Source organism: Lepus europaeus, chromosome 7 (assembly GCF_033115175.1).
Source record: "Lepus europaeus isolate LE1 chromosome 7, mLepTim1.pri, whole genome shotgun sequence".
Classification (NCBI taxonomy): domain Eukaryota; kingdom Metazoa; phylum Chordata; class Mammalia; order Lagomorpha; family Leporidae; genus Lepus; species Lepus europaeus.
The window spans coordinates 124,586,793-124,614,762 of NC_084833.1; the positions used below are offsets into that span (position 1 = coordinate 124,586,793).

At 40.4% G+C, this 27,970-nt stretch overlaps 1 protein-coding gene across 1 annotated transcript in view; it reads left to right on the plus strand.

The window, feature by feature from the left end:
* LOC133763992 (beta-galactosidase-1-like protein 3) overlaps positions 1–27,970 on the plus strand; it is a 59,454-nt gene that overhangs the window by 1,674 nt on the left and 29,810 nt on the right. Inside the window, exons 3-12 of the mRNA XM_062197657.1 lie at positions 10,983–11,051; positions 11,642–11,737; positions 12,965–13,073; positions 15,172–15,264; positions 17,467–17,548; positions 18,106–18,170; positions 19,491–19,578; positions 22,613–22,753; positions 23,341–23,421; positions 24,081–24,187. Of these exons, the coding sequence (XP_062053641.1) occupies positions 10,983–11,051; positions 11,642–11,737; positions 12,965–13,073; positions 15,172–15,264; positions 17,467–17,548; positions 18,106–18,170; positions 19,491–19,578; positions 22,613–22,753; positions 23,341–23,421; positions 24,081–24,187 (931 nt within the window). The remainder of the gene's footprint in view (positions 1–10,982; positions 11,052–11,641; positions 11,738–12,964; positions 13,074–15,171; positions 15,265–17,466; positions 17,549–18,105; positions 18,171–19,490; positions 19,579–22,612; positions 22,754–23,340; positions 23,422–24,080; positions 24,188–27,970) is intronic.

Sequence of the window (27,970 nt, forward strand, 5' to 3'; positions counted from 1 at the left end):
TAACAAAAATTTTTAGAAATTATAGTTAATTTTTTCAAAATAGTTATTTTTCATAAACTTGTTGAAGACCCCTTATAGACATGGTTTTCAAATTTCTTTCCATGAACCAGGTTTATATTTTAATTATGTTTTCACTAAATTTATGAAGTCCCCTGTCTGTTCAGACATGCTTACGAATAAATGCACACTTACAAATATAGGTGAGTTTCTAAAATAATTTTTATTTATGCATATGGAGATGGGCAAGTAGATCAATGACAATTCACCAAAAACTAAGCTAAAAGCAGATGGTATTGCCATATCACTGATGTTTTATGACTTAAACTAAGGAGCCATGAACCTAAATGGTTAGCAACTTAGGATATTGAAACTTAATGTGTGAAAGCCCTGACCATCCATCCATCCAAGCTCTGCCTCATTGTCACACCCCAGGACCTGGTGTCTTCATCTGCTCTTGGGTAGCATATAAATTGTGTCAGAAATTGATGTTGGTGATTAGAGATCAAACCTCTAACACATTTCCATAAACTGTCCATCCCTATGCCTGGAATTCATACTGTTGTGTAGCCAGCACTGGTGGCCAAAACAAGTAGGAACTAGTCTTAATCAATAGGATTTAAGTGTGAATGGGCATGGAATCAACATTATTGTGTGATAAAGACAAAGACAGCATGCATTGAGCATGAACTGATGGCCAGGCATGTTCTAATCATATTCAGGAACCAGTTAGTCCTAAAAACTCCCCTGTGACATGGGTCATTCAATTTCCATTGTGCAAGGGAAGAAATTGAGCTTTCTCAGGATGGCATGGTATGTGTGCCCTGCATTGCAGCCCAGCTGTGGCTGTGGGTCCCAAAATTCACAATGGAACGTGGCCAAATCCACTGTGCATTTGCTCAAGACTGGAAATAACAAGAGGAGCAAAAGCTCCCGTCTGTGCACAGATGATGAGTAAAATGGAAACCACACGCAATGTGAAAGTCACGTTAGAATTAAGAGCAATGGAGTTCCCTTCCTAACAGACCAATTTCTAGAAAAAAAATAAAACTCTGGGAAGCAGGGTTCCATAAAAGTTGATTCAAGGGTGAACCCTGGAAAGCCATCTGGCACGGCTGCATTGTCGAAGGTTTTTGTAGCAGGGTATGTGATTCCCTTCATGGGGATAGTGATTCTCAAGATCATAGGAGGGCAGGTCACTCACCCTCAGTGCACAGGTTCTGCCATTGCCAGAACTCAGAGTCTAATTCTAACATATTAATCACAATAAAGTAATCACAGCTATTTTGCTTGTTCAGTAATCACTCATCTAATATTTATATACAACCAGGAATGCACTATAGTATGGAAAACATTAATGTGCTTTCTCAAGGACACTTTGTAATGCAGGATATGCTTTTATGTTTTATGATGACATTAATATTATCTGCAATAAGAAAGGCTTTTATGATCAAGCCGTGGGATTTTACTAGTTAACAACAGAAAGAAGCAAAAACAGTGCTGAGATTCTCAAATTTAACATATGGAAAAGAAGTAATAGAAAAGTGTTAGCAAAATAACAAAGAAAATATACCATAAACTTTTACATGAAAATTATATTGATCGTATTAATGCTAAAATGTTTTTTAAAAGATTTATTTGTTTTTATTTGAAAGCCAGTTACACAGAGAGAGAAGAGGCAGAGAGAGAGAGAGAGAGAGAGAGAGAGAGATTTTCCATCTGATGGTTCACTCCCCAATTGGCCACGACAGCCAGAGCTGCGCAGGAGCCAGGAGCTTCTTCCGGGTCTCCCAAGCGGGTGCAGGCGCCCAAGGACTTGGGCCATCTTCTACTGCTTTCCCAGGCCATATCAGAAAGCTGGATAGAAAGTGGAGCAGCCGGGTCTCGAACCAGCGCCCACATGGGATGCCAGTGCTTCAGGCCAGGGCATTAACCTGCTGTGCCGCAGCATGGGCCCCAGTGCTAAAATGTTTAAGCATTGGCGTTCTGGATTAATTCCACACTGGTAGTTACAGGTAATCCTTGCAGTATTGAAATTTTTAAAATAGATCACCACTGATGTCCTCAGGTATTTACACCACAGACTGGAGGTCCTTCAGGACCCCAGAAACGCGGAACCATCCCGTTCCTCCTGAATTGCCTCTACCACCCTCTGGTGGCAATGGCTGACTTCGGGCTCACTACAATAAGTAGCTCATCTACTATGCAAATAATTTAATAAAATTAATTAGAGTTGTGTGGGGTTGTGCCACCGCATTCATTGTGTTAATTTTTAAAACTTTTTTTTTTTGACAGGCAGAGTGAACAGTGAGAGAGAGAGAGAGACAGAGAGAAAGGTCTTCCTTTGCCATTGGTTCACCCTCCAATGGCCGCCGCGGTTGGCGCACTGCGGCCGGCGCACCGTGCTGATCCGATGGCAGGAGCCAGGTGCTTATCCTGGTCTCCCATGGGGTGCAGGGCCCAAGGACTTGGGCCATCCTCCACTGCACTCCCTGGCCAAAGCAGAGAGCTGGCCTGGAAGAGGGGCAACCGGGACAGGATCTGCGCCCCGACCGGGACTAGAACCTGGTGAGCCGGCGCCGCAAGGCAGAGGATTAGCCTATTGAGTTAATTTTTAAATTTACTGTCCAAAGGTATGCTTTTTTTTACTTCACAGATATCTCATACATTTTTATTAGCATGAAGTAATTTTACATCACTATGAAATACTGTGTGATAGTACAGGCATTTATGCAGCATGTACCAAACAAACTACAGTAATAACATTTCCACCTCCTCATCATTTCCTTATGTCAAGAGTTTTCAAGTTGTTCTTGTATTCTTCACAAAATAAAAATGTTGTTGAGAATGGTAGTCCCCTTCCTGTGCTCTGAGAACTAATATGTACCCCTCTACCTGACTGTTATCTGTTAATAAACTTCTCTGTTCCTGACACCTTTCCCCTAAACCAGCCTTCCCAACCTCAAGTCATCACTATTCTACATCCAGATGCATGGATTTTCTCCTGCTTTTCTTTCAGCTGCCATGCAATAAACAAAACGTGACATTAGTTTTAATGTGCCTGACTAATTTTACCTAAGATGGTGTCCAATTCTACACACTTTGCTGTAGAGGACAAGATTTCATTCTTGATTGTTTAAAGGCATCCAATATTGTATATAAATCATATTTTCTTTAGCCATTCACCCATTGATTGTCACCTAGGTTATCTCATATCTTGGTTATTACATATATTGCAACAATAAACATAGGATTTCAGACATTTAGTCGATATGCTTATTTTAGTTCCTTTGTTTATGCACCCACAAGTGAGGTAGTCAGGGGTTATAGTATATACAATGCATTTTGAGGAAAAAGGCTGAGGGGGTGTGAGAGAATGGGCAGGAGTGAGGTTAGGAAGGCATGTGTTACTATGCTCCTATATCTGTATATATGAAATTTGTTCACCTTAAAATAAAAAGAAAATTTCACTCAGTAAATATTGACTAGTCAATAAACAACAAAATAAATGAACAAAAAACCTCCAGTAGAGTAATACTGGGAGATTTTGACACCTCATATTCAATAAGGAACATATGAGAGTTCAGTTAGACTAGAGCTCAGATGGACCTAAAAGACATTTAAAGAACATTCCATGAACAACTGCAGAATTCACATTCTTTTCTCTGACACATGGATATATTAGTAATACAATTTTTATTCCTCATTTTGTTGATGTGATGTATTTATGCTTATAAATTTGCAAAGCTTAAACTATTCCTGGATTCCTAGATTAAATCCACTTGGTCATATTGAATGAATTTTTCATAAGTTGTTGGGTTTAATTTTCTGGTATCATATTGAGAATTTTTCCATCTCTGCTCATAGTTATTCATCTGTAGTGTTCTTTTCTTGTTGTGTCTTTGTCTTGTTTTGTGATCAAGATAATGTTGGCCATGTTGAAAGATTTTGGAAAGATTTCTGTCCCTTCAACTTTGTAGGTTACTTCAAAAGGAATTGCCTTTAGTTCTTCCTTTAAATTTGGTAGAATCACAGGTGTTTGGCATCATGGTTAAGATGTTGCTTGCAAAACACAGATCCCATATCTGACTGATGAGTTCAAGTCCCTGCTGTATTTATCATTCTACTTTCCTCTTAGTGCACTACCTGGAAGACAGCAGATGGTTACTTGGGTGGTTAGGACCCTGGCATCCATGAAGGAATTTAATATTTGAATTCTGTTTTTTGGCTTCAGCCTGGCCCAATTCTGGCTGTTGTGGACATTTGGGAAGTGATGCACATGATGGAATTTCTTGTCTGTCTAATTCTTTACTTCTGCCTTTGAAATAAAACAAACAAATAAATATTTTTTGCCTTTTATGCAGGTTTTATTATTTAACTTTTATTTAATGAATATAAATTTCCAAAGTACAGCTTATGGATTACAATGGCTTTTCCCCCCATAACTTCCCTCCCACCCGCAACCTCCCCATCTCCAGCTCCCTCTCCCCTTCCATTCACATCAAGATTCATTTTCAATTATCTTTATATACAGAAGATCCATTTAGCATATATTAAGTAAAGATTTCAACAGTTTGCACCCACATAGAAACACAAAGTGTAAAATACTGTTTGAGAACTACTTACAGCATTAAATCACAATGTGCAGTACATTAAGGACAGAGATCCTACATGGGGAGTAAGTGCACAGTGCCTTTTGAGTTTGCTCTCATCTTAGTTAGACAAGGTCATAGTCAAATTGGAAGTTCTCTCCTCCCTTCAGAGAAAGGTACCTCCTTCTTTGATGGCCCCGTTCTTTCCACTGGGATCTCACTCGCAGAGATCTTTCATCTAGTTTTTGTTGTTTTTTTTTTTTCCAGAGTGTCTTGGCTTTCCATGCCTACAATACTCTCATGGGCTCTTCAGCCAGATCCGAATGCCTTAAGGACTGATTCTGAGGCCAGAGAGCTGTTTAGGACATCTGCCATTCTATGAGTCTGCTGTGTATCCCACTTCCCATGTTGGATCATTCTCTCCTTTTTAATTATATGAGTTAGTATTAGCAGACACTAGTCTTTTTTATGTGATCCCTTTGACTTTTAATCCTATCATTATGATCAACTTTGAGCTGAAATTGATCACTTTGACTGGTGAGATGGCATTGGTACATGCCACCTTGATGGGATTGAATTGGAATCCCCTGGCACGTTTCTAACTCTACCATTTGGGGCAAGTCTGATTGAGCATGTCCCAAATTGTACATCTCCTCCCTCTCTTTTTCCCTCTCTTATATTTAACAGGGATCACTTTTCAGTTAAATTTAAACACTTAAGAATAATTGTGTATTAATTACAGAATTCAACCAATAGTATTAAGTAGAACAAAAAATACTAAATGGGATAAAGTATTAAATTGTACATCAACAGTCAGGACAAAGGCTAATCAAGTCACTGTTTCTCAAAGTGTCCATTTCACTTCAACAGGTTTCCTTTTTGGTGCTCGGTGAGTTGTCAGCGATCAGGGAGAACATATGATATTTATCCCTTTGGGATTGGCTTATTTCACTCAGCATGATGTTTTCCAGATTCCTCCATTTTGTTGCAAATGACCGGATTTCATTTTTTTGACTGCTGTATAGTATTCTATAGAGTACAAATCCCATGATTTCTTTATGCAGTCTACTGTTGATGGGCATTTGGGTTGATTCCAGGTCTTAGCTATTGTGAATTGAGCTGCAAGAAACATTAAGGTGTAGACCGCTTTTTTTGTTTGCCAATTTAATTTCTTTTGTGTAAATTCCAAGGAGTGGGATAGTTGGGTTGTATGGCAGGGTTATATTCAGGTTTCTGAGGAATCTCCAGACTGACTTCCATAGTGGCTTTACCAGTTTGCATTCCCACCAACAGTGGGTTAGTGTTCCTTTTTCCCCACATCCTCGCCAGCATCTATTATTGGTAGATTTCTGAATGTGAGCCATTCTAACTGGGGTGAGGTGAAACCTCATTGTGGTTTTGATTTGCATTTCCCTGATTGCTAGTGATCTTTCATGTGCCTGTTGGCCATTTGGATTTCCTCTTTTGAAAAATGTCTATTGAGGTCCTTGGCCCATCTCTTAAGTGGGTTGTTAGTTTTGTTGTTGTGGAGTTTCTTGATCTCTTTGTAGATTCTGGTTATCAGCCCTTTATCTGTTGCATAGCTTGCAAATATTTTCTCCCATTCTGTTGGTTGCCTCTTCATTTTCCTGACTGTTTCTTTTGCAGTACAGAAATTTCTGAATTTGATGCAATCCCAATTGTTAATTTTGGCTTTTACTGCCTGTGTATATACCACATTTTCTTTATCCAGTCACAAGTTGATGGGCATCTGGGTTGATTCCATATCTTAGTTATTGTGAATTGAGCTACAGTAAACATGAAGATACAGATAACACTTTCATATGCTGATTTATTTTTGTTTGGGTAAATTCCCAGGGGGTTATATGCCTAGTCATATGGCATATTTATTGTCAGCTTTCTGAGGTAACTCCCTACTGTCTTCCACAATGGCTGCATTAGTTTACATTCCCATCAAGAGTGGATTAGTATACCTGTTTCCCCACATTGTCACCATCATTTAGTGTTTGTTGATCTCTGTATGAGAGTCATTCTAACAGGGATGAATTGAAACCTCATTGTGGTTTTGATTTGCATTTCCCTAATGGCTAGTGATCCTGAGCATTTTTTTAAAGATTTAGTTATCTGTTTGAAGGGCAGAACTACATAGAGAGAGAGAGAGGTCCTCCATCCACTTGATAATTCTGCAAATGGCTGCAATGGCCAGAGCTGGGTTGATTCAAAGCAAGGAGTCTGGAGCTTCTTCCAGTCTACCACTTGGTTCCAGGGGCCCAAGGACTTGAGCCATTCTCTACTGATTTCCTAGGCCATAGCAGAGAGCTACATCAGAAGTGAAGCAGCCAAGACTAGGACTGGTGCCCATATGGGATACTTGCACTGCAGGCTGTGGCTTTTCCCACTGTGCCATAGCGCTGGCCACCTGAGCATTGTTTCATGTCACTGTTGGCCCTTTGAATTTCCTCTGTTGAAAAATGTTCAAGTCCTTTTGTTCATTTCTTAACTGATTTGTTTGTTTTGTTGTTGTTGTGTTTCTTGAGCTCTTTACAGATTTTGGATATTAATCTTCTATCAGTTTCATAGTTTGCAAATATTTTCTCCCATTCTGTTGGTTACCTCTAAACTTTGCTAAGTGTTTCCTTTGCAAGGCAGAATCTTCATAGACTGCTGTAATCCCATTTGCCTATTTTTGCTTTTATTCCCTGTGCTTCTGGGATCTTTTCAAAGAAGTCTGTACCTATGTCAATGTCTTGCAGAGTTTCTCTAATGTTCTCCACTAGTAATTTCATGATACCAGGTTAAAGATTTAGATTCTTTATCCATTTTGAGTTTATTTCTGTATATGAGGTAAGGTAGGGCTCTTGTTTCATACTTCTGCTTGTAGAGATCTGATTTTCCCAGCACCATTTGTTGAAGAAACTATGCCTTCTCTAGGGATTGATTTTAGCTCGTTGGACAAATAGTCCATAGTATATATTAGCTCTATTGCTTCTTGGTTGATTTTTCTGTCCACTTGATCTGTCAGTTGATGAAAGTGAAGTGTTGAATTCCCCTATTACTCTTGTGTTAGAGTGTATGTCTTCCTTTAGATACATTAACATTTGTTTTAATTAGCCAGGCACTATGGTATTGGGTGCATATACATTTAGTATAATTCCATCTTCCTGTTTAATTGAACCCTTATTCATTACATAATGCTCTTCTTTTTCTTTTCTCCATTGGAGTTTATCTCTCACTTAATTCTTTTTTTTTTGGACAGGTAGAGTTAGTGAGAGAGAGAGAGAGAGAGAGAGACAGAGAGAAAGGTCTTCCTTCCATTGGTTCACACCCTCCACCCCCCCCCATATGACCGATACAGCCAGCACGCTGCACTGATCCAAAGCCAGGAGCCAGGTGCTTCCTCCTGGTCTTCCATGCGGGTGCAGTGCCCAAGGACCTGGGCCATCCTCCACTGCCTTCCTGGGCCACAGCAGAGAGCTGGATTCGAAGAGGAGCATCTGGGACAGAACCGGCACCCCAACAGGAACTAGAACCCGGGGTGCCGGCGCCACAGGTGGAGGATTAGCCTAGTGAGCCGTGGCACCGGCCTCTCACTTAATTCTAATGTTTGTTTTAAAAGATGAAGTTCACCAACATTAGGTTCATACACATTCACGTTTTTCATGTATTATTGTTGAACTGATCCCTTGATCATCATGTGAGGACCATCTTTGTGCTTTTTTATGCATTGTGTCTTAATATCTATTTTATCATATAGATAATTGCTTCTACTTGCTTTTCCCCCAATTTTGTGTTACATCATTCTGCATCCTTTTCTTTTATGTGTGAGTCTTTACTACAGTAAAATAAATTTCATGTTGGCAGCATGTGATTGGGTCTTGCCTTCAATCCATTTTCTATACTTTTTAATTGGTGGATTTAGTCAAATCACATTTATTATTCATTCATAATCTCTTAATCCTATCATTTTGCTGAACCTTTTGTTTATTTTTAATAGATTTTGCTTTATTTCTTATGTGATTTACCTTCATATGTTTTGATGAAAGTTGTTATTTTCTAGTGCTAATGTATGAAAGGATATCTTAAATATTTTTATGAAAATCTGGTGTGGTGGGGATGAATATTTCAGCTGTTGCATGTCTTAGTGTTTAATTTTCCTGTACTTTTGAAGGATAACTTCTCTGGGTAAAGTATTCTTGGATTGCAGTCATGTTCCTTCAGAAGCTAATATAACATTCCATTCTCTCCTGACCTGAAACTTTCTGTGAAAATCTGCAGATCATCAAATAGGAATGCTCTCCAAAGTGACCTAGGACCTTTCTAATGCAAAGTTTAGAATTCTTTTTTGAGAGTTTGTTTACAATGCATTATGGTGTGGCTTTTATTGGATCATGTCTTTTGGGGTCCAGTAAGTCTCCTGCACTTGAATGTCTCGAGCTCATGTTCCCACCTCTACTCCCCCATGGCCAGAGTCCTGATTGCTGTGGTCGGAAGCTTGGAGGTGGTGGTGATGATAATCATCCCTTGCATTCTTCGTTAAGGAAGGCTGAGGCCATGTCTGAGGCTTGGTTTCCCTGTAGCAGGATTGGTGTAGGATTTAAAGGTTATAGTCTGGAGTCTATTGTCTTCTCCTCACCCAAGGAAAGGGTGTCTCTACACTGAATTGCCTGAAGCTGGGAGAGGGATGATGGAACCTCTTCTTTTACTTCCTGTTTTTCATTGTGTCATTTCTTATTAATATACTAAAATTGGTGCTGTAGTCTCCTGTGTGGCTTCTGTGGCTGTTGTGGCAAAGGCTTGCTGTGTGAGTTGCTATTGTTGCCACTAGGAGAGATGGCCCGATAATCTTGCTCAGTCATCAGTTTTCTGTGCCTCCTTGTTAGAGATTTCAGTCTAGTTAGAGGTTCTGTATCATCTGAATTTTGTCTCTTCCAATAACTAGCTGGATTGCTTTGTTAATCACCTTAGTATTTAGCGTTCTAATTCTCAACTTCTGAGTTCTGTGTAATTTGCATTGTTCTGCTTTGTTTGTTTCCTCCTCTTCTTCCTGCAGTGCCTCATCTAATGCAGCCCTCTTCCCTTCATGCTCTTCCTACACATTTGCTCTCTTCCTATCCGCCCCCTTTCTCCTCTATGCTTCTTATCTTCTAAGTCAAATATTTAGATTAATTTCTTTCCTTGTCTTTCTGCTTTCTAATATATGCCTTCAAAGATATGAATGTGCCAATAATTATTGCTGTGATCATTGTCCCACTGAATTTGCTACATCATGCTTTGAGTATCAGTTTCAAACATTTCATCCATTTTGAGATACTTTATTTGGCTATTCTGATAAAGTGGGAATGTTTTGTTTTATGTATCTCAATTTTATTATCACTTTGAAAAATTAATTTATTTGAGAAGGGGAGAGAGGGAGAGAGGGAGAGAGAATATGAATCTTCTACTTCCATGTTTGCTGCTGAAAACCAAAATCAGCCAGAGGTAAGGCAGGCTGAAGCTGAACTCAGTTCTCCCATTTTGGGGACAAGAACCCAAGTACTTGAGTCATCAACAGCACTCTCCCTGGGTGCACATTAGCAGGAAGCTGAATTGGAATTGGAGTAGCCAGGACAACACAGTCCAATATGGGATGCTGGCATCTCAAGCAGCAACTTAGCATCTGTGTCAGCCACTTACCTGTAAAGTCACTTGTACATAGAATTTAACATAATTTGTTCATTCTATTCCCTCAATATAGAGTCTAGGTTTTTCTGTGTGTATTTAAAGTCTGATGCAAACCAACTCTTCCTTCTTTCCCTTGAAAAATTCTTCAAATCAGTCATACTATAATGCAACACATGTGTCCTCAAAAATCTTTGCGGTGCACAAAATTCCATAATGCTTATTGGAAATATGTTACTAGAGCAATGATCCTCAAAATCTGTTAAGTAAAAAACAGAAAACACTTCCATTTTACTCTATACCCTTAGCCTAATGTGGGTGGACATGGGTAATCAGTCTTCTTAAGATCCAGGAATCTGTATTGTATCTCTTTACTTGTTTGTATTTTTATTCATTCTGAGCAACAATTGTACACATGTGGACTATTCTATTGTGTTTTTCCTTGTCCATATATTTTGAGTAGATGTGATAACGAATGAGGCAGTGAGCAGGAGAATTCATACAAAACTCCAAGAAATTAGAAACATAGTACCACAATTGGGTAATAGAGGAGTAAATTATTGAAGATTTAACTGTTTTTCAGATAGAGGTTTAATTCCATTGGTAATTGCTGCTTATTGCATAGTAATATCCAGATTTTAGGTTGCATTTGGGGTTGACCTACCAATTTATAGTAAATAAATAAATAAATAAATAAATAAAATTCTTAGGCTTCTTTTTTCTTATGTCTTCCAGCTACATTCCCTGGAACCTTCATGAGCAAAAAAGAGGCAAATTTGACTTTTCCGGAAACCTGGACCTGGAGTACGTGGTGCTGATGGCCCTGGGCTAGAGGAGGAGGCCAAGAGGTGGCTCCATGGGGTAGATGGGGAGCACTAGGCATGCCCTGCCTCTGTATTGAGAGTCTTGTTCTCCGTACCCAGGATAGGATGCTCCCCTATCTTTACTTGTTCCCCCAGATGTGCAGGGCCGACAGCTTCTGGGGTTCCTTCTGCGCTGCAGACCAGAGGGGCCAATAACCAGGGGCCAATAAGGTGTGACTGCTGCAATGAGCTCCACTCACTTGGGAGGGGCAGTGATGCCCTCTAGATTAGCAAGTCAAGATTACTGAAGTCACTCCCCACATTGGGCCTGATGCTCTTCCTGCTTATGTCCCCTGTCGTGCTATCTAGATGTTCCTGAGGCTGGTAAGCAGTGGAAACCCAGCTGTCAGGATCTCTGGGCTCTGTCTCTGAGTAAGGACGCCCTACTCTGCTAGGGATCAGGCTGAGTTTTCTCTCACCTGTGTCCCTAGTAGAGAGAAAATGGGGAAGAGGCAGGCAGCTGCATCACCTGGCTCCCTCCTGTACAGGTTCTGTGCTCAATCATGGTGCTGAGTAGTTCTACCTTCCCAGGGCCTTTGTGCGGATGGCAGAAGTGATTGGCCTATGGGTGATTCTGCGTCCAGGCCCCTACATCTGTGGAGAGATTGACCTTGGAGGCTTGCCTAGGTAAGTTTGGTTCTGGCACTAGGGTTGTGGATTAGTAAACTATTTTTCTTTCCCAAAAGGAAAATTTCACCCTAATTATAATGAGAACAAACTTCACCGATCAAGTGCATGTGTCCAGCACTGGGTCATGGGGTTTGGGTGCAGTCTGGAGCAAGGGGTATGTGCCATTTTCATCCCCATTGCAAAGAAGGGAGTAGAGATGGTTGCCCCAGTTCACGCGTCTCAGGCCTTCCCAGGCTATGAGGGTGTAGGAGGGGCAGGCGATCTTTCATCTTTTCTCCCCACAGTCAGGTTGTATGTCCACCTCTACTATTCTATTGCAGAGAGAAGAAAAGACCTAGAAGTTTTTAGCTTGCATAGAACAGTGTAATCACTCTGCTTTTTATTCTGTGTTCTTGCCATCTCCTCCACCCGCTGAGCCTCAGTCCACTCTGCTTCTCACTTTCCTAGACTTGTTTGTTCATCTTTGTCATTGCTTTTAAGCCCAGACTCCTGAAGTTTGGATGAGATTTTGAGAATCCTGCTCTCTGACCTCTGCTATTGGATGGGACTCCTGTTTTCACCTATACCTGTGTCTCCAATGAGGAGTTGTCATCCTCAGGCTCACAAAAAGTTTTGCTTTTCTATATGGCTGGCAACTTCTCCCATCCAGCTGAGAAGAGAGCATCAGGGCCCGAGGGAGCTAGGAAGTTTAGGGAAGAGACCATTCCCTGTGCTGATCAGCTGGGGAGCAGGCACTTCTCCAGTGACCAGGTGGGGAAGGGTTTGTGACTTGTAGCACCCACCCAGCATTTTAAGCCTTAGGTCTTAGGAGAAACGTGACCCTGTCCCCAAAGAACAGATACTGTACTCATGAAAATTGTTCTCAAAATGCTGAAAAGAGAGGGAAAGAGCACTCAATGTATGAGAGAAAAAGCTTAGGAAACTTGGTTTATGCAAGCTCAGACCCTCAAGCCAAATGAACCTCAGAGCTCTTCTGGCATCATAAGAGGCTTTTCAGCTGCAGGGGATGGTTTCCTGTAAATCCTTCAAGCTGAGAGTAGTTGAAGATCAAGCTGTGTATCACTGAAGGACCCTGAGTACAGCAGGATTCTGGGTGTGACCTGGATTCAGAGGTGATAGCTGATAAGGGGACTCTGAGAAGGCACTGGGAGTCATGCTCTGTGGCCACATGCACCTGTCTCTTCCTTCCTATCTCTGCACTGAGCCTGCCCCTCCTGCCTCCAGTTGGCTACTGCAGGACTCCAAGTCCCGAATGAGGACGACAGACAAAGGCTTTGTTGAAGCAGTGGACAGGTATTTTGATCATCTGGTTCCCAGAATGGCTCCTCTCCAGGTAAGGCCCAGGAGATGTTTTCTTCTCTCTCTCACTGCAGGGAACTAACTTGTTCTGGCCAAACCACTGAATAGGCCACATCCAACGCAGATGCTGCATGAAGCTGACATTCCTGAACATTTAGATACTGCACCATCAGCTTTCGGTCAGCAGTTTTGACTTGTTCTCTCCTGTGGGTTTTCCCCAAGGGTGAATAAGTGTTCTTGATGATGGAGATCACTCAAATGGAAGGCTCACTTCACAGAGGACAGGGACTGCACCTAGTGTTGTCCTGGATGCTGGCATGCACTTCATATTCACAAATACGGTGAAACACATCAGACCTGGCTTCACTCTAACGTCACTTTTGTTGTTTCACAGTTAGCACAAAACTAACTGTAAGCTAACAACTAGTAAACTCCCCTAGAAGGCAGCAAACACTTGGTGGTGAAAGTCAAGTCTGCCTTCCCACCTGAGTAAAAGCCATGAATTCGTCTGTGCAGGAGACAAAGAACTTGCTTAGACACTGCTGCATTGTGCAGGAAATTTCTAATTCATATAGAATCAAGTTAGAGACCTATATGCACAACACTGAACATGATAATGCCCACAATGGTTCAGACTCTGGCTGTTGCTGGCAGGCAGAGGACAGCTCATGGCTTCCAGCAGACAGGGAGGTCCAGGGAATGTTTTCTCCAGAGGGACCTGAAGGTTCTGAAAGCATTAGCCAGGCCGAGCTGTTGGTCCCAATCCCAGTTGGAGAAGTAACAGACAGGAAGAGATGGAATGAGGTAGAAGCCCAGGACATGCCTGGGGTAGAGTGAAGAGGAAATTGCACTAAATGTGGTTTGAGAAGGGACCTTTCAAACACACTCTTTCTCCCCTATGCCCACTCCAGAGCCCAATCCCTTTGCTTGAAATAACCTATTGCTTCTGTGGTTGGCAGATTCTCTGTAAGCATTTATATCTGTGGGACTTTGTATTGAGAATGAAAATATCAGGATTTTGCTCCCAAGAGCTCTCTCTGCTGTCAGTGTCCAGAGGCTCCAAGGAGAAAGAGACGCACTGACAGTGGAAACACTCTAGATGACTAACTCTGAAAAGTGCTTTAAGCTGAGCACAACTCCTCAATGGTGGCAGATTAGGTGGCATGATGGTCTACAAGCTTTGCCAACATGGCTTGAGGAATGATTGCAGAGTGGCAAAGAACGGCATGTGCATGAACATGCCTGGTGACTTTTGTAGGAATAGGAAGACAGAGTGAAAGAATCATAACTGGTGGGGCACACTCTGCAAATCTCTACCATTTCACACTCTGATGTGAATGAAGATCCTGAATAAGTGTTCTTGATATTGGAGGCCACTCAAATGGAAAGAGAGGTCAAGGACTCAGAAGGTCAGGAGCTGTGCCAAGAGCCATGCTCCTGAGCTGGTGGTGAAAGCATTGGGATTCGGCACGGGATTGCATCGCCCTATGTGAGAGCAGAGAGGAGGTATGCCTCTTTAAATAACACATGGTGTCTCAATCCATTTTCTTTGACTACAAAAAAAATCTCTGAGTTCAAGTAATTGCTAGAGAATGACAGATTATTTGACTCTTAGTTTTAGGAAAGTCTCCAAGTATGGTCCCAGCACCTGCTCAGCATCTGGTATGGAGCTTCTTGATACTGTGAAACCTGGTGGACATCAAATTGTGAGACATTAGTGCCACCATTTGGACCATTAGTGGTGGCCACCCCATGAACTCACCCATTTGTAATTCACTCCCAATGCTTGCCCTCCTGCTTCTACTACCAGTGGACTTGGAAATGGTTTCTAACACACACATGTTTGGATGTGAATTAAGCTTTCACAGGTTGGATCATGGGTAAGGAGATGAGTTGTGGATTTGAGAGCTCTAATTCAAGTGATCATTGGCATGAGAAAAAGAGGGAGCCTGTGGCAGCTCTTACCCCCACACCACTAGGGATAGCCTGACTTCTGCATCTTGAGTGCCCAAGAGGATAGAGGCCAGATCTTTAGGGAACATGGTTCCACATGTCCACAACAGCAAACTCAGACACTCCAACTTTCAACCTTAGTAGCTTCATTTACCAATGACCATGTGCTTGTCTCTCAGTACCATCAGGGAGGTCCCGTCATTGCATTCCAAGTGGAGAACGAATATGGTGCATATGATAAGGACAAACACTACATGCCTTATATCCTAGAGGTAAGAACACTTGTTGGGTCTCCACATTTGCATGCTTTCTTCTTTAATCTATTTCCTTCCAACACTCATTTCTGGTTTCTTCCCTCACTGATAAGAACACTGTGCATGATAAGAATATTTAACCTTAAGTTCAATTTCTCTGTGAATTTACAATATCATTAGGACATTCTGGATGTACTTAACTCTATGATGATAGAAAGAATGGAATGGGCCGGTGCCTCGGCTCACTAGGCTAATCCTCCGCCTGCGGCACCAGCACACTGGGTTCTAGTCTCGGTCGGGGAGCCGGTTCTGTCCTGGTTGCCCCTCTTCCAGTCCACCTCTCTGCTGTGGCCCAGGAGTGCAGTGGAGGATGGCCCAAGTCCTTGGGCCCTGCACCCGCATGGGAGACCAGGAAAAGCACCTGGCTCCTTGCTTCGGTTCAGCGCGATGCGCCGGCCACAGTGCGCCACTGCGGCAGCCATTGGAGGGTGAACCAATGGCAAAAGGAAGACCTTTCTCTCTGTCTCTCTCTCTCTCTCTCTCTCATTGTCCACTCTGCCTGTCACAAAAAAAAAAAAAGAAAAAGAATGGAATGAAAATATCATTCCTTTCTGCTTGATATTGCTATGATCCAGCATTCTCATTGAACTTGGGTATTAGTGAATATATATTTACGGGATACGATGATCTCCGGCTTTATGATGGTGGTTACTAGCTTGTGGCCTTGAGGTTTGTAGTATCCTTTTGTTCTTCCCTAGATTAATATCTCAGATTCAGCAGTAACTACAGCCCTGTCTGTTGTCCTGTCTGATGTTGCAATCCCCTCCCTGTCCCTAAATTCCCATATTCAAGGGCTGAAACGTTTCAGTCTCTATTGGATCCCTGGTCAGTATAATGAACAGGGTGAGGGGCGTCATGATCTGGTCTGACCCATGCCTGCCCTGCCACATTAACTTTGTACACCAGGAGAACTTGAGTGAAAGGCCTGGATAGAGTGGGTGTGGATCTCACCAGCTGGGCACACAAGAGGTGGAAAGCACAGGGTGTGGCTCCATGGGGGTGCTGGCTTCTGCCTGGCAGCTGTCCCTTGTGGAACTGGACAAAGCGTTTCTACTTTGCTTATGGCTGACATAGATCCCTCATGTTTTGAATGCAGGCACCATTATTTTTTCGCAATTAACATTAAATATTCTTTAATAAAATTTGTAATTTTTTATTTTTTTACTGATATATAACAATTGTGCATATTACAGTGATGTTCTGTCATAATTTGATACACACATACAATGTGTCATGCTCAAATCAAGATAAGCAAATCTTTCTCCTCAAATATGTGTCATTTCTTTATGGTGAACATACTCAAATGCCTGTCTCCTGGCATTTCATTTTTAATTATATACAGTACATTACCCTTGTTTATAGTAACCTTATTTCACAATAGAAGATCAGAATTTCTTTCTCCCAACCATTACTTAGTATCCATTAATCAGTCTTCCAATTCCCTCTTACACTACTCTCCTCAGTTTCTGGTAACACCATTCTGCCATCAGCTTCTTTGAGATCAATTATGTTAAATTACACACATGAGGGAAATCACGAGATATTTGACTTCCTGTGCTGGATTTATTTCACTAACATGATGACCTCAACCACTTGACTGTCTCTTTTGCTGAGATATGCCTCAAGGAAGAGACCAACAGGAAGGACCCTTGGCTCTCTGGCAATCTTTCCTGTGAACTTCCAATTAAATACGCATTTCCTTAAGACATGGCAGGTTTCCTTGTTTCCCTGGTCAGGTCCAGGTAAGTTGCGAGCACTGCAAGGCTGACCGCTGCTCCACAGCCTCAATCTCCCCTTAAAGCACAAAGGATTTCCCAGATTTCCTCTCCTTCCCTCTCTGTATCTTATAGCCACATTCAGGTGTTTCCTAAAAAACTCTGCTCCATTTTCCCAAGGGGATATTAATTATGTGGTTTCAGATCCCACATTTATCTGTTTTGGCAGCCAACCCCGTGGAACAATACCAGGATGACACAACAAAGCGAATCTCTCAGCCTTTTAATTTGAAACATTCAGACTTTGAATTCACTAAAATTTAACTCACTCACACCACTTGAATCCAGCTGTGTTCACCTCCCAATTTCCTTACTTGTTTTTCTTCCCACGGGTGCAAGGAAAGAGGACTCATTTTATTCGTTTTTTCACCTTTTTCTCAAACAGGCCCTGCTAAAAAGAGGGATTGTGGAGCTTCTATTGACGTCTGATTTGCTGGGTCATGCAACAAAAGGCTACGTTAAAGGAGGTATAAGTTTTGAGCTATTTGAATAGAGAGCCAAGGCTTTTCCAGCTGTTGTAAAGTTTGAACAGCCCAAGTGTCTGTGTTATGTCTTTCTCCCATGCCCACACTAATGGAGCCCATAGACTTGTAGTATGGCAGATGAGCATCAAAGTAATAACTCAAAGTTCCTGCCCAGGTTTTTTGGCTTTTCCTTGCTGCTGTTTTATGTAACACAGAAAAATGGAGTTCCTCACCCTCAGCACACCCTTCCATCTTTTACAATTCTTGTAAATTTAGGAATTTTATTTAATGCTGGGCAGAGTTTAGCAACCTGGCAATCCCAAAAACATGGGAACCAGAAGATAGGAGAGAAAGGAATCCAGCCTAGGCTGTGATCCTACAGCCCAAGGCTAAATGTAGACATTTTTTGAATGAAGTAACAGGAAAATTCAGTATAGAATTGTAAAGTGGCAGTGGTAGTCATAAGAGAAATGAGCAAGATATGAGTGGGCAGGTGGGGCTCCATCCCATCCTTGATGGTATTTGTTACATTGCTTCAGTAGACATATCTTTCTCTACAGCATTGGCCACCGTCAATATAAGAAAACCTAGTAGGAAAGTTTCAAAAGAGCTGTCTCAATTACAGGTGAGATATCTTAGAGACGAAGTTGTTTCTCTTCTTCCACAACTTCCATCGCCTGTGAATCTTGTGTCAAGACTGTCCCACTGTCCCTGATAGCATTCCATGCCATTTTAGGAGTGTGTTCGCCTTTTTTTTTTTTTTTTTGAGCCCGAGCAAGAAATCCTGCTACTATCATCTCTGCCTAGGGATCAAATTATGGAAATGATTGTGAGCAGAGTAAAGGTTCAAAGTTGTAAAAACTTGTCGGAGAATCAGTGACAGAAAGCAGTCTCTTTGTGAGGACAGAGCTCAGAAATGGATTTCATGTGTTGTGTAACAAGAATAAAAATGTTTTGGTGATGTTGGCTTTTGAACGAGGGCAGCCACTGAGAGGAAAGTAGAAACTATATTAATAAACAATTAACTATATTAATAAACAATTAACTATATTAATAAACAATTCTCATTCTCATGATTCACAGTTTGGCTGAAAAAAGCCAAAAAAATTTCCCAAAAAAATTTAAACTATCAATAAAGGAAAAAAGGAGAGCAGGGAATATTGAGTTAATTCTGGAAACAGAGTATGAAATCCAAAAGACTTGTTAATATGTACAGAAATATGAATAAAATTTTTCATGCATGAGACAAGAGTGGAATATTGATAAAAAGATAACCATGGAACCAGAAGAATCCTATGAAACTAAAATACAATATTTTAAATTAAAAATTTAATGTAAGAGTTGGAAAAAAGGGGCCAGTGCTGTGACCTAGCAAGTTAAGCTGCCATCTACAGTGCACAAGCATTCATATGGGCTCTGGTTCAAGTCCTGGCTATTCCACTTCTGATCCAGCTCCCTGCTAATGTGCCTGGGAAAACAGCAGAAGACAAAAAAACAAATACTTGGGCTTCTGGACCAAAGTGGTAGACCCAGATGAATATCCTGGCTTCTGGCTTCAGCCAAGCCCAGCCCTGGCTGTTGTGGCCATCTGAGGATTGAACCAGCAGATAGAAGATTCCCTCTCTCTCTCTCTCTCTCTCTCTCTCTAAGAATCCAGGAGAAAGTAAATTATAAATAATGTAAAAATTCCCTTAATAACCCATTGATGATATTCCTCCAATGCCAGCACAGGAAAAGATAAAAAGTCTTGCAACCCAGAGAGAAAATCACCATCCTTACACAAAGAGCAACAGTAATAAACGGAATTGCATAGGATCGCAAAACACTGACTTGGTAACAACAAGCATGAAAAGCATGAGATCCTCATGTTCTCACCTGTTGTAATCAGGACTTACGATGTTTCGGTTCAGTTTTTACAGTTATGTTTGATTTTATTTGATTCTAGGGAAATAAACCCATTCTGGTTATGGAACTCTGGATTGGCTGGTACGACTACTGGGGTGCAGAGAAACATTTTGTTAGAAACACACGTGGTAAGTGTTAAACAGTGCTGGACACTAAGGAACAGTGGTTCTGCATCATGGAGAATTTACATGGTTCTCTACTAATTAGCTCATTCAGATGCAAACATTCACTTAATCCTGTTAGGTCCATGCTTTCAGACAGGCCCTGAAGATGCAAAAGTAAATAAGAATTCTGCCATTTCTATCCTGAAAGTAAGCTCATAATTTAATGGATCTGGCAGACCTTTGAAAAGTAACAGTCACTACTTAATTGCATCTTTGGGGGGTTTCTCTGAAGACAAGCAGGGAGCAGTGATAGTATGGATATGACAGACTTGCATGAAAGAAATGAGGACACAGAAGGTTCTCTGTCAAGTTGAAATTTCAAAGGAAGACAGTGCCTTTCTTGTGTCTTAATCATCTCTTCAAAGTCATCAAGCCTTTCTATAGAGTTGTAATCGCAGGGTAAAAATTATTAGGAGACAACAGTGATTCGCTGGGAGCCTGGACCCTGGAACCAGAGGTGAGGGTTTCTATCCTTGCTTTGCAGGACTAGCCATGTGACCAGAGGCAAGTTTACTGCACTGCTGTATCTCAGTGTCCTCTCTGAAAGATAGGAATTATCATGAAATCTACCTGCCAGCATTGGTGGGAGGAATAGATGCTGCCCTTCAAAACAAAACATGGAAGTCTCTGCTCATTTTTTTTGATGTTAAAAATATATCTGAATTTTAATTCATTTTGTGTATTTGTTTTACAATTCAGGTTTCTTTTTTTCTGTTCTTTTTTAAAAACTTTTGTTTAATAAATATAAATTTCCAAAGTACAGCTTATGGATTACAATGGCTTTTCCCCCCTATAACTTCCCTCCCACCCTCTCCCTCTCCCATTCCATTCACATCAAGATTCATTTTCAATTCTCTTTATATACAGATCAGTTTAGTATATACTAAATAAAGATTACAACAGTTTGCACCCACACAGAAACACAAAGTGTAAAATACTGTTTGAGTACTAGTTATAGCATTAATTCACATTGAACAACACATTAAGGACAGAGATCCTGCATTGGGAGTAAGTGCACAGTGACTCCTGTTGTTGAATTAACAAATTGACACTCTTGTTTATGGTGTCAGTAATCTCCCTAGGCTCTTGTCCTGAGTTGCCAAGGCTATGGAAGCCTTTTGAGTTCGCTGACTCCGATCTTATTTAGACAAGGTCATAGTCATAGTGGAGGTTCTCTCCTCCCTTCAGAGAAAGGTACCTCCTTCTTTGATGGCCCGTTCTTTCCACTGGGATCTCACTTGCAGAGATCTTTCATTTAGGTCCTCTTTTTTTTTTTTGTTTGTTTGCCAGAGTGTCTTGGCTTTCCATGCCTAAACTACTCTCATGGGCTCTTCAGCCAGACCCGAATGCCTTAAGGGCTGATTCTGAGGCCAGAGTTCTGCTCACTTTATAAAAGCATGCTTCTAGTGAAGATAGCTTGCTGTAGCTATTATGCAAACAAGTTCACTTGTACTTAAATGAAAAAAAAATATTTGTTGACTCAGAAAAGCCTGCTTAGACTGAAAACAGAGTGAACAAAAGAAAACATCACTGCCATCACCAGTAACAGCAAAGCAATCACATCACTATTACCACCAATAGCAACCATGCCAACTACAATAACAGCACCAGTGACAAAAAAAAAAAAAAAAAAAAAAACAATGCCACCACCACCAGCAAAAGCAACACAATTCCAACTACAAGAACATCACTACTGCCAATGATAAGGGCGTCATAATAACAAAGACATCAGTAACAAAAACACGAATAACAACTACAGGGACAGCTTCAATATCACCACTATCAACACCAATAAAAACACCACTAAGAATACTCGTGTCCATCTCACCAACTTCATCAACAAAAATGCCAACCACAGTAACACCAACACCAATAACAATAACAACACTACTAATGTCAATAATAACAATAGCACCAAGACCAAGAACACAATCACCAATGATATGAACCTCAATAAAACCACTACCAATGCCAGAAACAATAAATATCAGCACCAACCCAATAATAGTTCACAATCAACACAATAATAACAGCAGCTAACACCAACATAACAAAGCAATAGTTTTCTGATCATTTCTATGTCAGACATTGTAATATGTTTATATATATATATATAACATGTTTATAATATATAATATATTGTAATATACATATATATGATGTAATATACATATTATATATATAAGCACACACATATATAGCCTCTTCCATTAATTTTCTCATCATTCCTGTGAGTTACAAGGAATCAGTCCACACATTTAACAAATTAGGAATCAAAAGCCTTGAGAAAGGAAATAGGTCATTTAATGCCGTAGTAATAGAAATAGTAGAGAGCGCAGTTAATATTGAATCTACCTCTGACTGAATTTGACACTTCTGCTATTTTTAGACTTTGGTTTTCTATTCTTCACCTATATTTTTATAATTTTAAGTATTTTTGCTTTTATGTTTAAATGAATAGAACAAATTTCGTGTATTACATATAAACTGTTTTAAGAGCATAGTAATACTGTGACCGGTAGAAAGACTTATTATCTGCTAAAACATAGAGGTGAAAAGAGAGTTTTGTGGCTAAAGGTTGGCAACAGCAAGGTATGGACATTAGCAATGATTCAAAGTCATTATTCCCAGAGACAGTCTCCTAGCAGTTAGCAATGGGTTTGTGCAAGACATTTGTACATTTTTTAAAAAGGTTAATGAAAATTAAATATTTCAGAAGCGTAAGAATCCTTAGCCTGTCATTTAATAATTATCACTAGGGGTCAAAGAATGTCAATCTATGGGAAAAAAAAGGTTTGCAAGATTGTTGGTATTGTTAGAATTTTTTTCGTTGAGAAGTTCTGGCAAATTTCTCATTTTCTAGTTAGAATCTTAATGCAGGTATATTGAAAAACATTAGCTGATTTGGGCATGTGCTTCAAATGACAAGAATTCAAATGAGACTTCTCACTCCTATTAATTCTAATTCTTTCTGTGTTCTCATTTTCTTCTTTCACAGACGTTGAACATACTGTGGCTGAATTTATCAAATATAACATATCCTTCAATGCCTACATGTTCCACGGAGGGACCAACTTCGGTTTCATGAACGGGGCTATATTCAAGAGTGACGTATACAGGAGTATTGTCACTAGCTATGGCAAGTGTTTCCTGGTGTGGTCACCTCCACAGCTCTAGTGGGATTGCAATGTTATTTAAAAAACTCTCTGAAAGTGTTCTGGAATCCTTGGGTCAAAGTCTATGACCTGTGCTGAGTGTTGAGCACATCCTTGTCTGCCCTCTGTTTTCTGTGATGCTCATAATGTCCCATCTGGCTGTCATCGCACTTGAAGGGTGCCATCACACCTAGGACTTACAGCTCTGCTTCTCTCATTTGTGCACTGCCCCCTGGCATGGATCTCTGAGAGGACACAAAAGGTGAATTCTGTGAGGCAAAGATAGAGCTGTTCAATTCAGATCAAGGGAAGGAAAACACATCCATTAGAGTTAGATAAAAGGACAACCCCAATGTCCTGGTTGCTATAGGGTCCCAGGAATAGTTGTGGGGTGTTCCTAGATTGGCATGATTTGCCCGTCCTCAGCCTGGAATACAATATTCTGAAAGAAGGGAGGTATGCCTTCCTTCTGTGTCCCTCTCAGTGGGCCTGCCCCATCCATGCCCAAGGCAGACACAGGAACTTCTGTAGAGGCTGCATCACCCTTAACAGGACCCTGGGTGTCTTACAGACTATGATGCTGTGCTGACAGAGGCCGGAGATTACACAGAAAAGTATTTCATACTTCGAAAAATCCTTGGATCCATCTCAGGTACTCAGTAACTGTTTGATTGGAGGGTGGTCCTCCTTATGTAGTGTCTGCATGCTGTGGATGACCGAGACAGGCAGGAGCTTACTGCTGTCTAGAGATCAAGGGCAACCTTAAGTGTAAATCCTGGGTTTCTCACTTAAAGTGTGTGTGGTTTTGAGGCAGCATTTCTAAGCCCTTGGGTATCAGTTGCTTCAATGAAACATGGAAGTAGAAAGACACTTGTCTCTTTGATGTTTGTGTTGTGTAGATTATGTAACCTATTTTTAAAGCTCTCAATGCCATGTGTGACATAGTCACCCTATGTAAGAGAAAAAACCACCCTAAATGTCGCTTCTTTAAGCAATGTTACTTAGCCATCTACTACATCTAGGAACTAGGAAAGCCTGACGCTGACTAAAAGCTCCCTGAGAGCCCTCACTGTGATGGCCCACATTAGCCCTCTGAGGGGTCTGTGTGTCCGGGTTTGTGTGGGTACAACACAACTCACTCATTACTGTCTGTTGCTCGTCACTCTTGAAGAAGCACATGTGTGTTTTAGGACAAGACTCGTGTCACTTGTGGGCTCTGGGATATGCTCAGACATAGCAGGGGTGGGGAGTCTTAAAGAAGGCAGTGGTTGCTTCAAGCACTTCTCAAGCTGTGACCTGTTTTCATTGCAGGAATTCCCCTGCCGCCGCTACCTGACCCTACTCCTAAATCTGTGTATGCTGATGTGAGTCTGTCCCACTACTTGCCACTGTGGGAAGTCCTACAGTACCTACATGAAGTGAGTACAGCTTGGGCACGGGATTAGGTGTGGTTACTGGGGAACTGGGCAAGAAAGAATTAGTTTCATGGAGTAGAGATTCCTTCAAATATCTTTGTTTCAGGAAGTGTGAAAACAGTCCTCTGATGCCAGCGTGGCGGTGTAGGCAATTTCATCTCTGCCTGTAATGCCATATTGGAATGTCAATTAAATTCCTGGTGGTTCTGGTTCTGATCCAGGTCTCTGCTTATGTTCCTGGGAAAGCAGTGGAAGATGGCCTAGGTGCTTGAAACCCTGCCATGTATGTAGGAGACCAGGAAGGAGTGCTAGGCTCCTGGCTTCTGCTGCGCTCAGCCTTGGCCATTGAGGCTATTCTGTCTGGGTTGTGAATCAGAAAGTGAAGATCTCTTTTTTCTGTTTCTTCCTCTCTGCCTTTCAAATAAATAAAATTAATCTTTTTAAAAAATTCTCTACATTTTGTTCAAACTTGGAACAATTTTCAAGAAACACCAGCTACTTCTGTGAGAACTGTGAGAGAACTTGAAGAAAAATGTGGAGGAAGGGGCTATCTGGATAGTAGAGGATCCTGCTTCATGACTCAGAAGAACCTGTCTGGTGGGTGCTGTTGGCTGCGGCAGTGTAATCCCTGTGGGATCCATGTGAGGAAAGCCCTGAAATTGCTATTTCTGAGTCGAAGACACGGAGCATGTGTGTCTTCATGTACCAACAACTAGGCCAAGTCACTGAACTGCTGTGGGTCTCCACTCACACATTAAAATTACACAATCTGTCTTACTTTGAAGAACATATGAACTTTCCAAAACCAGCTTCTGAAATCAAAATGGTTTCTGTCCTGCTCTGAGTCTTTGGATCAAATGTGGTGATGGACACATTGAAGATTACTTTCCTGGTGCATAATTCCTTGTCTCAACCTTATACTATTTTTAAGCTTTATTTCATCTCTGCGTGCAATGCCATATTGGAATGTCAATTTAAGTCCAGGTGGTTCTGGTTCTGATCCAGGTCTCTGCTTATGTGCTTGGGAAAGCAGTGGAAGATGGCCTAGGTGCTTGAACCTCTGCCATGTATGTAGGAGACCTTCAGCTTTATATTCTCATTCACAATTGCCTTGGCTTTTGTTTAATGTATGAATTTTGGGATTATTCTTTCTTCTTCTATGGAAAATGACCTTGGGATTTTGATTTAGATTGCGTTGAATATATTTATTACTTTGGGTAAATGTACATTCTAAGAATATTCATTCTTTAAATTCATGAAAGTGAGATATATTTCTGTTTTTGTCTTCTTTATTTCCTTTCAATTTTAGTGTGTGATTTTTATTGAACAGTTTCTTCATCTATTTGATTAAATTAATTTCTGTATATTTCAGTTTTTATTCTGTATCTATTGTATTGCAGAACGGATTATTATTTTCATTCATTTTTTAGATACTTTGTTTTCACTGTATAGAAATCCTCCTGAATTTTTCATTTGGTTTTCATTTAGTGTTTTATCGTTTAACCTCAGCAAATCTGCTAGAAGCTATAATACTTACTTGGTGACATTTTACATTTTTCATATATGAAACCTTGTCATGTGAAAACAGAAAATTTCACTCCACCTTTCCCAGGTAGTTGCTCTCTGTTTCTGTCTCTGGTCTGTTGTTATGTCTGAGACTTCCAATGCTATATTGAATAATGATGGTGGAAGTGAACTTCAATGGTTTCTTATTGATCTCAGAGGAACCACTGTTTTACTCATTCCATAAGATATTAATAGTAGGTATGTGGTAATGGCCTTTAGTGGGTGGAGATACATTCATCTTGTATCTATTTTTTCAATTCTTTAGCATGAAAAGGTAATGAATTGTATCATTTTCTGCATATATTTAGATGATAATATGGTTTAGGTGCTTCATTCTAATGAGGTTGTATTCTGTTTATTATACCATGTGTATTGAAGTATCCTTAAACACCTAAGATACTTGCTATTGATAGTGTAGTATAATGTACGATTGGATTTGATTTTTTATTTTTTAAAAATAGTTTATTCATTTTATTTGAGAGGTAGAGTTACAGACAGAGAGAGGGAGAGACAGAGAGAAAGGTCTTCCATTTGCTGGTTCATTCTTCACATGGTTACAATGGCCGGAGCTGAGCCAATCCAAATAAGCAGTCAGGAGCAGTCATGGGTTTCCCATGCAGGTGCAGGGGCACAAACACTAGGGCTAACTTAAGCTGATTTCCCAGGCCATGCAGAGAGCTTGATCAGAAGTGGAGCAATTGAGACTCGAACTGGTGCCCATAGGGGATTCTGGTGCTGCAGGAAGAGCTTAGCCCACTACGCTTCAGTGCTGGTCCCTGATTTTCTATTTTTTTAAGAATATATTTATTTACTTACTTGAGAGAGAAGGATGAGGAGAGAGAAATTAAAAAAAAAAAAAAACGTCCCATACACTGGTACACTACTCAGTTACCTGCAATGTCTGGGACTGGGCCAGCCTGAAGTAAGAACCTGCCATGTCTCCAATATGGTTGGATTAACCGATTACTCCAGTCATATAATGACACCTCCCAGGGTGTGCAATTACCAGGAAGCTAAATTTCAAGTGTAGAACTTGAAAACAGGCGATCCAGTACAGGTAAAGACATCTTAACCAGCAACTTAACTGCTAATCCAAAAGCCCACTCCATGAATAGCCACTATTTTACTGAGCATTTTTCCATCATCTGTTCATTAGAAACTTTTTTCTGCAGTTTTCTTGTCGTATTTTTGTCTGGTTTTATAAGAGAGTATGCAACGATTATACAATGAAACTTGGAAGAATTTCCATCCTTTCAATCCACTGTAATAGTTTGAGAAGAATTGGACTTGGTTTCTCTTTAAAGTTTCTGTGAAGTTCATCTTTGAAGCCATTCAGTTCCGGGTTTTACTGTTTTGGAAGAATTTGTATTAGTGATTCTTGTTATTGATGGCCTCAAGATTTCCTAGTCTTGTGTTCAATTTTTCTAGTTTACACATAGCCATAAATATCCATTTCTTCTAGGTTTTTGAGTTCACTGGCAGATAGTTGATCACAACAGTCTATAATAATCTTGGTTTCTGTAGGGTCAGTTGATTTAATTTATTTGAGTCTCTTCTTTTTTCTTAGTCTAATAAAAGTTTTGTTGATTTCATTTAACTTTACAAAAAAATTCTTCATTTTATTCTTCTAAATTTTTTAGTCTCTATTTCATTCATTTATGTCTTGAAATTTAGTTTTTTTCTTATAGTAATGTTGGGTTTTGTAAGTGACACTATGAGAAGCAATGACTTGATCAGCCCTTGTCTTGACTGTTAAGAAATAGCTTATTATTTTATTCTCTTTAGTATTTTCTTTTCCTACTTAATACCATTGGTTGAACTCTTAACTTAGGTGTTTTAACTTTATTTAGGTGTTTAACTATTTAGGTTTTAACTTTATTTAGGTGTTTTAACTTTATCCACTTAAAATTTATCCACTTAAATTTTTTTTTAACTTTATCCACTTAAAAATTTATCCCTGTTAAAAATAAGAGTGGGAATAAGAGAGGGAGGAGATATACAGTTTGGCACACATTCCCTTGGACTTACCCCTAAGGGTAAAGCTAAAAACCTGCCATGGGACTCCAAATCCCATTAAGTTGGAAGTTACCAATGCCATCTTACTAGTTAATGTGATAAGTTTAAGTTCACAATTGATCATAAAGATAGGATAAAGTGTCAAAGGGATCACATAATAAGGGATCACATAAATAAGACCAAGTGTCTGCTAATAATAATTGA